Source organism: Mya arenaria, chromosome 11, assembly GCF_026914265.1.
Source record: "Mya arenaria isolate MELC-2E11 chromosome 11, ASM2691426v1".
NCBI classification, from domain to species: Eukaryota; Metazoa; Mollusca; class Bivalvia; order Myida; family Myidae; genus Mya; species Mya arenaria.
Window position 1 is genome coordinate 69,762,479 of NC_069132.1, and position 12,262 is coordinate 69,774,740.

Sequence of the window (12,262 nt, forward strand, 5' to 3'; positions counted from 1 at the left end):
CTCACTGAATGGGCAAGGCCCAAGGGCAGGTATAAATAAACTTACACACCACAACCAGACCCCGTATTATTTTGTTATCCTACAAAAAGGGTTAAATGTGTAGTGGAAATATATATACTAAATAAACATATAGCTAAAAAGCATTTTGACCTCAAAAGATTGAAAAACTAGAGATTGCTTTTTTGAAAAAGCGCTTGTCTCCCCTATTGTGTGGTCGTAGCTGAGAAAAAATAAATGATGGACATGAAATTTGTAACTTTGGACTGGAGACAAACCAACAGTGAAGTTTGGTTTATTCGATTATATTAAATAGTGAAGAGAAGAAAGTGTTGTTGATTAATCATGGAAAATGTAAACGAAGTTTGCATTGTATGAAGTTCCTGGGCGCAAGCGTTATTCAATTATTGATCGGAAACCATTTTTCAGCTCACAGTCATCGTGACCATGACCTTTTACCTACTGATCACAACATCAATAGGGATCATCTACATAACCAACTTGCATACCAAGTATTAAGTTCTTGGGTGCAAGTGTTCTTTAGTTACTGAGCGGTAACCATTTCTTCAACTCAAGGTCATGGCAACCTTGACCTTTGACCTACTGATCTCAAAATCAATAGGGGTCATCTACTAGTCATGACCGACTAGCGTACCAAGAATGAAGTTCCTGGGTACAAGCGTTCTTAAGTTATTGAGCAGAAACCATTTTTAAGCTTAAGGTCACCGCCAACGTATCATTTTTTACCTGAAGGTAACCTTGACCTTTGACCTTTTGATCTGAAAATCAGTAGGGGTCATCTTCTAGTCATGAACAACTAGCTTACCAAGTATGAAGTTCCTGAAACCAAAGGATCTTTAGTTATTGAGCGGAAACTTTTTCTTCACTTCAAGGTCATGGCAACCTTGACCTTTGACCTAGTGATCTCAAAATCAATATGGGTCATCTCCTAGTCATGACCAACTAGCATACCAAGTATGAAATTCCTGGTTGCAAGCGTTCTCTAGTTATTGAGCGGAAACAGTTTCTTCACCTCAAGGTCACGGTGACCTTGACCATTGACCTACTGATCTCAAAATCAATAGGAGTCATCTACTAGTCATGAACAACTATGAAGTTCCTGGGTACAAGCTTTCTTTAGTTATTGAGCAGAAATCATTTTTAAGCTTAAGGTCACTGCCAACATAACATTTTTTACCTGAAGGTAACCTTGACCTTTGACCTTTTGATCTCAAAATCAATAGGAGTCATCTAATAGTCATGAACAACTAGCATACCAAGTATGAAGTTCCTGGACCCAAAGGATCTTTAGTTATTGAGTGGAAACCGTTTCTTCACCTCAAGGTCACGTTGACCCTGATCTTTGACCTAGTGACCCCAAATTCAATAGGGGTCATCTACTAGTCATGACCAACTAGCATACCAAGTATGAAGTTCCTGGGTCTAAGAGTTCTATAGTTATTGGGCGGAAACGAAGTGTGACGTACTGACTGACTGACTGACAGACTGATGGACTGACTGACGGACAGGGCAAAAACAATATGTCTCCCCATGAATGGGGGAGACATAAAGATATTACACGCAAATGATTTTTACATGGAAGGTCACCACGACCTTGACTATTGACCTTGTTACCCCCAAAACAATTGGGATCATCTAGAAATCATGACCAACCTCACTTCAAAGTTTGGTGAACCTAGATCAAAGCATTCTCCTGATATTGCACGGAAATATTTTTTTACATTAGAGGTCACAGCGACGTTGACCTTTGACCTTGTGACCCCCCAAAATATAGGAGTTTTCTAAACCTCATGATCAACCTCACTACCAAGTTTGGTGAACCTAGGTCAAACCATTCTCAAGATATTGAGCGGAAATGTTTTTTACATTGGGGGTCGCCGCGACCTTGACCTTTGACCTAGTGACCCCAAAAACAATAGGGATCTTCTACACCTCATGACCAACCTCCCTACCAAGTTTGGTGAACCTAGGTCAAACCGTTCTCAAGATTTTGAGCAGAAATGTTTTTTATATTGGGGGTCGCCGCGACCTTGACCTTTGACCTAGTGACCCCAAAAACAATAGGGATCCTCTACACCTCAAGACCAACCTCCCTACCAAGTTTGGTGATCCTAGGTCATGCGGTTTTCCAGTTATCGATCGGAAACGAAGTGTGACGTACGGACGGACTGACGGACTACCGGACAGGGCAAAAACAATATGTCTCCCCCAGAGAGGGGGAGACATAATAAAAAGCCAAAGATATTAAATTATGTATGATTAAGCTTCATTTTTTGAGAAATGGATTTAATAGGTTAAAGTAATGGACAACAATATTGATAAAAGAATGGATGATATACTAAATGCTTTGTATCTATATATAATACAGCAATTTAGATGATTAAACGTAGATGTTGAAAAAGTACAAAATTGAACAAAAATGATCTACATCAACAACATATATATAATTAAATGCTTTATATAACACTTTCTGCAATAAATGAACCCTATTTGGAACTCTTCCAATTTCAAGCAATCTTAATTTTCTTACAGATATAAAATTTATTTGTTTTCTATTATTTGACCTGTCATCAGATTTGCTGAGCTCTTGAAATTGGCCCAAGAATTTGGCTCAAAATGGTATTAAATATTGATACAAGGCCTGAAGCTCAATGGTTTATGTTGAAGAACTGATTACATGGAGAGTATTGTATGCTTATGATATTTTACATGAAATCTGTACTTTGAGGTCATTTGAAAGTTTAAAGTCTGAACAATTACATAAAGTAATATAAACATTTACAACACTCATCAGGGGCAGTCCCAGGAATTTACATAAAAGGGGAGGGGAGGGGGGGAATAACCTCGAGCATAACCTTTTGACTTGCGCCCCTCCCTCAGAACCGAAATTTATCTAGTATTAAGTGTTGGCACGGGAGTTTGGGGTATTCCACCATAAAATGTTTAACAATTTCTAGTCCGAAATAGTTGATTTTGGGGGTATTTTATTACTCTTTTTCTCCTATATTGAAATAAAAAGTAAACTTGCACAACTTTTTTTTTTTGGGGGGGGTGGGGGGCATTCATGCGATGCATGTTCCATGTGCTTTGATAATTCATAAAATGTCGGGTCACACTAAAGGAATGCATTATGGGACCAACCTTCTACTGCTACTAGTTGGTATTCAAAGGTGGTTCAAATGTATCTTGGCATTACAATAACAGGGTAGCCATAAAGAGATGTAAATATCACATGAAAATTATAGTTCTGTATAATCTTGCATGTTCATGGTCAAAATAGACCCAGTGTACAGCTTAGAATAAACCCTTTCCTGTGCAGAGATGTAGCCAAATCAGGAGCCCCAACCGCTTGAGATTAACAGGAGATGTCTCTAAAAGGACCCCTGCTCCACTATAAGCGCCTCTTTGCCTTAGAAATGAACGCATTAATGATGCCTTATGTGTTTATCAAAGACAATGAAGAAACAAAGAGTAAATCAAGGGCTATAACTTGTATTTAGGTTATTATATATATGGAGTTACGTAACCTAATTGTGTGGTGGCCATGGATATGAACTATGGATGGCCATGAATAAAAGTTACTGTGTGAAGTTTGAAGTCAATTGAATGAACATTATTTAAGATCTATAGTTAAAACCCTAAAACTTTAACCTTTTAATTTCTCAGTCAATCAGGGGCCAACATTTGAATGAGATATGTTACCTAATTTTGTGATGGCCTTGGACAACTGTGTGAAGTATGAAGTCCACTGAATGAACAGTATTGGACTTGCTAAACGTTTTATGTGAAGTATGAAGTGAATTCAATGAACAGTAAAGGAGTTTTATGTTGCCCTAAACTTTAACCAGACACTGGGGCGGGTCAGTGTAGCCCTACTTTTTCTTCTGACAGTCAACTCTTTGTGAATATATATGTAACAGTATATACTTTTACTATAGTAAATTTAATGTGAAACACTGTAAGCAGTTTTCTATGAAATTTGTATAAGGTAATCAATAAACTTTACAACATCAATATAATTTTCTGATCTGTAAAATCATTAAAATGGCGCCTAATAATTGATAAAACCAACCTAATCTTCAAATATCTAAATTTTCAGCTAATGGTCCTCAAATTAAATTGTAAACATGATTCAAATTCCAGAAGTCAAGAAGGGTTCCATTTTAAACTAAAATCACAATATTTATACTCTTACCATTTTGTAAATATATCTCTTTATATATATATATCCAAACTTAACACCGCCGCTAAATTATAATAAAGCCTGAATCTTAATTTCTCGACAATAACAATTAATCAGTTCCAATCAGTGAACACCATAATATCTCCAAGAACACGTTTAACAAAATTTCTCTTGGATGCCATAATAAGCTAATACATTATTGACATCATTATCATGATTCCATCAACGAGCTCAGATAAAGTGTCAACCCTGTCTTTCAAGACATCAGATCAATATGCTAAATCAGGATGTCCAATTAACCCAATTAATAATTAACGATAATCATTCATGTTTACTTTATAGCCCGTTCATGTAGGTAGAGTCATATATTATACTAAATTACTCACAGTTATGACATGAAAAACAAACTTGCGGACCGACGTGCTAATTTTCAACTGCTGATTGAATTAATTTCATTGGCTCAAAACTGGACATTTATATGAATTTTGTTAATTTTTATTTCTTTTCATTTTTATATGAAATATTATAATACAATGTCCTTTGAAATTTTCAAATGCCTGAATTAGTTAAATGAACGAAGAAATGAAAAAGCTTCAAATAGTTTGAGACAAAAGTTTTCTCCCTTGAGTTACATGGGATCTAAACACAAGCTTTCAAAAAAGTGGAAGACAGGGCTTCTCTGCTTTTCTTGGTCAACCAAGGGGTTTAAAATCAACAAATATAAATGCCAGAATGAGAAAATGGGCTTTGCAACAAAATCAAGCATGTGTTCCCAATTTCATGTATCTTTAATGGTTTTCATGTGATAGTCCAATCAAGAGTTTTTTCTCCCACCTCAGATAAGTAGATCCAACAATTTAACCATGCTAGATATTCTTATCGCGCCCACGGGCGAAGATAAAATGCCCGTATGGAACTCCTTTTTAATGGTTACCACATTGTAATTACCTCCCTTGTTGAAGACTGTAGCATCAAGGAAATCCTGTCTTATGGTAATATTTAGAATGCTAATTAATTATTTCTTGCTTCAAATGTCACGATAAAACAGTTTTCAAGCACCATTCAAGAAATAATGCTTCATTCTCTTAAGAATTATTTAAAAAGACTGATTTGACTATTAACATATTCTGAATCACTGCGCGAATTTCCATGACAACCACGTGCTATCGCATATCCATACGCAATTATTTTCACTAAGCACAAAAGAGTTCCAGCAAAAAATACATTTTTACTTAATTTTGTTTAACTCAGGTGGGAGGAAAAGCATCTACCATAGCCGCTTGTGTAAGATAGGTTCATCCCGACCCTCGCGCAGGGTGTTTTGCGGAAAGTTGGTAAACCTCGTTTCCGCAAAACACCCTACGCTCAGGTCGGAATGAACCTATCTTACACTCTCGGCCATGGAAGATACTTATAATCTTGCCTTTTACAATGACAACACCAAAGCTTTTAGACTAAATCCCTGTTTTTAAAGTACCCACCAGGTATCTTTGCCTCGTCAGAATGCTGTCCGAGCCCGTCTGAGTCACCGCCCCGCTGGCTCTGCCGAAGCATGACGCGCTGTCTGGTTGCCCGCCTGGCCGTCGACAACTGTGGACCACTTGGAGGTCTGCAATAACAAATAAAAGATGTAAATATTGCTTACTGGTGAGGTAAACTTGAATGATTTACACATCTTAATTATCATGTTTTAAGGTAAACAAATTTACAGATCTCGTTCAAAGTGGAACTTTTTCTTAACCAACAATTTTTTTTATAGCTAGTGAACTTGAGAATGAAAAAACCTTTTTATATGCCATTACCAGATCCAGTTGTAAGTTTGACATTTGTTTTTTCCTTAATTGAATAACAGTTTTTTTTCAACGTCAAAAGCTTTTGACCTGGACAACAATTATTCTTCAACAATTTAATGACAATGTAAAAGAAATTAAACCTATTGAACTTTTTTATTTGAAACAAATTTACCGAAATTTGTGTTATAAATTTGAAATATATATATGGTCTCTTTTATAATATTTGTCTGATTTAGAGTTCATGAACTAACAGACTTTGAACAGGTTATCCATTTGATGTGCACCCTCCAAATTAATGTAACAATATTGAGAAATATCCGATTGAAACTTAATGGTCTGTAAATACTGAATTTATATCAGAAATTAGTTCTTTACATTCTTTCTGAGCTATAGCAATAAAATATACAGAATATGTATCTGTTGATTCAGAAATCACGGAACTAAAAAAGGGTAAAATTCATGTCAACATTAAGAAGATGGGAATACATGATGTTAATGTGTACTTGACTCTGTAGTAAATACACATACACGAGTTTGAACTTTACCTTTATTATTAAATGTTGGCAAATTAACTTATTATGCTGCTTAAAGCGCCTAGTTTAAGGAATGTTTGGCATGACAATCTCCTGCTAATTGCACTGATGTCACAGTAGGGACAATTTCCTGTTTACTTGTTTATTGGCTCAAAGCCATTTAGTTTTATTATAGAAATGGATTCTATAATAAAACCTCCAAAACTGCACAGCAGGATATTCAGATCAGAGATCTGATAAAACAATTAGGCATAATTGATTAAGATCAATACACAGACATTGTGTATAATACACATTGTTTTTTTTTTTTTGTTTTTTTTTTTGGGGGGGGGGGGGGTCACTTAAAGAAGGATTATAAACTAAGGCCCTTAAATTTAATCCTTTTTTTAAATGTGCCAACATTGGAATTAAGGTTTTGAAACGTGTATGTGAACTTGTTTGTGTAGGTTCCTATTCATGAGTACAGATTTACAATTGTTAGTGAATTTTCACTTTAAAATCATATATTTACACATAATTATTATGTGTCACTTCACTTTAATTTCATGTACTTATTATGCTACTTAATACATTAATCCCTTTTCTCGTGCAGACATTTAGAGGATGGGTAACACGACATTTCTTTGAACTTGTATGTGTAGTTACACAAACTTGAGTAGAGGTTTACCATTGTTGGTGAAGATTCACTTTGAAATCATGTACTTCAATGCTACTTGCATTTCTCTTTTCTCTTGCCGACATTGAGAGGTTTGGAAACATGTATGTGTACTTGTGTGTGTAGCTCTACACATACATGTTAAAGTTGCAGTACAGTTTTACCAGCGTTTGAAAAAAGTCATGGACACGAAGCCTCCCTGACACAGAAATCACCTTCCTGACGTAAACAGAAATCAGGAAGGTGAAATCCTGATATACACAGAAATCAGGAAGGTGAAATCCTGACATACACAGAAATCAGGAAGGTGAAATTCTGACATACACAGAAATCAGGAAGGTGAAATCCTGATATACACAGAAATCAGGAAGGTGAAATCCTGACATACACAGAAATCAGGAAGGTGAAATCCTGACGTACACAGAAATCAGGAAGGTGAAATCCTGACGTACACAGAAATCAGGAAGGTGAAATCCTGACGTACACAGAAATCAGGAAGGTGAAATCCTGACGTACACATAAATCAGGAAGGTGAAATCCTGACATACACATAAATCAGGAAGGTGAAATCCTGACATACACATAAATCAGGAAGGTGAAATCCTGACATACACAGAAATCAGGAAGGTGAAATCCTGACATACACAGAAATCAGGAAGGTGAAATCCTGACATACACAGAAATCACCTTCCTGACGTGCTCTATTGTATGCATGTCATTCTAAACGTCATTTGGAACTTCTCGTCCTGTTTCCATCAAAAACAACCTATAGAAAGTTTACAATGTCAGAAATCTTTACATTTTAACCACACTGTAATTAAGATCGCATAGTAATTTCAATTTAGTAGTTAAACTTATTGAATTTACTCTTAATCTTAATTATTAAATTAAAGCAACAATAAATTCACTTCACTGGCAATAATTTGTTACGAGATACAAAATACACGTTAAAACACTACAATAAATTAAGGCTATCTTATATTTTTTTATGAACTACTTCTTTTGATGTACCGACATATATCCGATGTTGTTTTGGAGGCAAAATGATCGAGGAAGTTAAAATGTCTTAATGTGAACAATGTATCCACCACTGGATGATGTAGTGCCCAAAAAGTAGTCTGCAGGTACACTGCCTGTAGAAGTTATTCGAAACCTCACAATTATAAAGCATTAATGAACTCTAAAACATATTACCTTGATGTAACCACAACTTTAAGAAAAGCATTGTCCCATCCTCCAATTACATCCATTTTTAAAGAAGTATTATTATTGAATTTCCTTTTTATTTTTTAATGCCCCAAGCATTTTCTTGTTTTATTTTACACCCTTATATTTCTGAAGAGCTGGGCTGAAATAATTTACCAAGGCTGTTTGTTTAGAAGGTTTCACTTGTAATTAAAATAAAAGTAAACAAAATCTCATACATTAAAATATTGTCTACACCAATAAATCAATGGCTACACTTCAGAATTTCTACAGGCACACCATAAAATCAAATGTAAATGAGACCGAAAGTTGAAACTGTTCACTTTTTATCTTTATTTAATTGCTGGCCATACAATTGTATCATTAGGTTACAGCCAAACATCAATCAATATGATGATGATGCTGATGGTTGTGGTCCCTTCAAAGATGATATAGCTTCCATTGAAGTAATTTAGAAGGAGATGGTACAATTTGCAGGGCCTGATGATGATGATGATGATGATGATGATGATGATGATTTTAATCACAATGATGATGATGATGATGATGATGATGATGATGATGATGATGATGATGATGAATTTAATGATGATGATGATGATGATGATGATGATGATGATGATGATGATGATGATCATGATGATCATGATGATCATGATGAATTTAATCACAATGATGATGATGATGATGATGATGATGATGATGATGATGATGATGATGATGATGATGATGATGATGACGCTGATGATGATGAATTTAATCACAATGATGATGATGATGATGATGATGATGATGATGATGATGATGATGATGATGATGATGATGATGAATTTAATCACAATGATGATGATGATGATGATGATGATGATGATGATGATGATGATGATGATGATGATGATGATGAATTTAATCACAATGACGATGATGATCATGATGGTGACGATGATGATCATGAGGATTTGCCCCTTGTCTCAGGGGGTGGGGTAAATTTATCCCCATGGGTATTTTATGTCATATAAACATGACATTTGACTTTTAAAAAGTGGAACATTTTTTAGATTTAAACTAGGGAAAAATATTGAAATATTATTGTTATCTATGTTGACAGCAAAAATGCAAAATTTGTGTGGGTAAACAATAACCATAGGTAAACAAACTTTCATGACCTGCAATACATTAAGCCTGTAAGAACAGTTTAAATAAATAATCTCTTTACAGTATTAAATTAAAATTCCCTCCACTTACAATTAAATTACAATCAACATTAATCCGGTATTAATCCACAAAGTAGTATACCAAATCTCCGAGACATAATCCTATGTGGTAATCCCTGTTGTAATTCCCATGATACAAGAATTTTACAAAGGTGTCCTTCTAAGTTTATCATTTAATCTACTTGAGAAGATAATCAATATTCCACCTTTTTTGAATTACACTTGCAAATAAGGTTCATGGATTATGTGCTTGTCAATAATTATTTCAATCATTAAATAAGCTTTTATCTTTACATGTATTTATATTACGTTTCCCTGCATAAAGTGTTGGGTGCTTTTTTTAATTTATCTAATTTATTTAATACTGTAATTTAGAAACATACCCATCATAATATTATTATTATCCCAATAATTTATTGTCTATTAAATATGCAACAATATTAAACCTTACATAAATGTGCCCCTTCTTTGTGTATATAAAGTTGATCGGTCTGTATAAAATCAAGTTTTTATGACGTTAGCGGTCTATATCATGTTTTTGGCCGGCAGGACCTCGCCAAAAATATAATATGAACCACTGACGTCATATTTAAACTGGTGAGTGCGGCTTGCAATTTTATCAACAACTTTTTTTGCTAACGCCTCTGTCCATATACACTTTTGGTGGCTGACTGGCCGGTCCTTTAAATGTCATATGGTATGTAATATTTCTTAAGTATATGCTATTAATATTTCTGAGGCTTCAAAACCTAAAACTATTATTTTGTACATTATTTTTTCAACAAAATTAATTTTCAAGAGGTTCCTTCTTCTTGTGCATGTCAATAACAATCCAAAGAAAATAATAGGTTATTTATTGTTCACGACATTTCACATACATTTTAATCAACCGACCTTATATAATACCAAATAGAATGACCTTATTTCCATGATGATCCTAACAAAAATTATCTTCCAGTCTGTTAATACAAATTTAAGTCATAATATTAAACCGGTCTGGTTAATTAAATTAGGTATATTTTTTTAGTCAGACTGGTTAATCAAATTAAAGTCTTCAGAACACTTTAAGTGTGCCATTCCAAGCACATCTCAATTTCTCACCACTCAATGACAATCTATACAAGTTGGAAAAGATAAAAGGCTAATCAATACATCACAGCTTCCCCATAGGACGTCTGAAATGCTGCAACATCAGGGAAACTGAACAATCAAATATTCCGTCCATTTATGGATTAAATATGCCATAATTACATAAGCAACAGATGGGGCTTTATACAAGAGTTGTCACAGGAATTGAAGAGTGCCCTTAAACAAGAAACTATTAATCAGTACAAAGACACCCATAGGCACATGCCTAAAGAATATTAATAAAGAAAATAGTATATATTTTAATTTGAGTATTTTTCTAAGTGCATATAAAGGAGAGTACGTGTACAACCACCCTCATCCCCCAACCCCCTTCCAAATCCAAGTTTTCTTTATTTCCTAACTGTGAATCCTTATACAGTGAAACAAGAAAGTCTCTGTTTTGTGAGTCTGCATACTTGGTGGTAATCTGCATACTACATTATGTACCCTTGAGCAAGCTGGGTTCACATTAAAAAGCCCCTGAATACCATGAAACAAATTGGGTGTGTGTGTGGGGGGGGGGGGGGGGTGCGGGGGGTTCAGCCTCGTCAAGGCCAGAACATCATAGACTGCACAATGTAGAATATCTTGTTAAATAAATTTTTTATGGAGCCTACCAGTAAATAATAGTGACTACAAAAAAACATGATGAGAAAATTGATGTTACAATAAAAACAACAACAGACAGCAAAGAGTTTACCTTCATATTAGTTCTTTTACTGTGAATCTATTATAATGTGTCCAAGAAACGTGATACAATTATTCACCATATATAATGAAACATGAAACACAATGCCCATAGAGTTGCAAATACTCAGTCCAAGTCTGCAAATGGGACCTTTTCTGTCCACTCTCCAATTCTATTCTCCAAGTTCCAAACTATTCACTTAACACCCATATAAGCCTTCAAAACTTCAACAATGTTCTTGATACAAATTCCTTCAAAACTTGAACCATCGTCTTATCTTAACATAGCATTAACGAAAGCTCGAGATTTTCACAGTTAACAGTAGCTTGGTGAACGTCCAAGAGAACTCTAAACGAAAAGCCTCGTAATATATCACTTGTCTATTATTTCCATTGTAGACTGTGATGTTTATTCACGACTTATTTACCAGTATTCAGAATTCTAATCAATAATGAAATTAAACTTGATTGAAATTCAATGTGACTTTCAAATTCCATATTCTCAGCTGCAACACACCCAATATATCATTTGCATATAAAGCGAGAGATATCATGTTAATGAACATAAAATTCAATTAAAATATCTTCAATGGCGTATATATATTTTGTGAATAAAGTGTAATATATATCCTTATGTCAATGATTCTGTAATAAAATAATAGAACTACTCTAGCGGAAAAATAATGCGAAACGAACTGATCTGATAATCTTGGTTCCAAAGGTGCTTGCAGAGTGCTTGATTAGATTAAATAATAACATTATTGTCAACAGAATTATCGACTTAATTTTTATAATTTTCACGCCAAGTTAGTTGCAACATACCTTCGATAAGGAAAAGAACTCCT

At 34.6% G+C, this 12,262-nt stretch overlaps 1 protein-coding gene across 1 annotated transcript in view; it reads right to left on the reverse strand.

The window, feature by feature from the left end:
* The window catches only part of LOC128208736 (uncharacterized), a 121,293-nt gene that overhangs the window by 23,520 nt on the left and 85,511 nt on the right, over nt 1-12,262 (reverse strand). Inside the window, exon 29 of the mRNA XM_052912284.1 lies at nt 5,683-5,810. Coding sequence (XP_052768244.1) covers nt 5,683-5,810 — 128 coding nt within the window. The remainder of the gene's footprint in view (nt 1-5,682; nt 5,811-12,262) is intronic.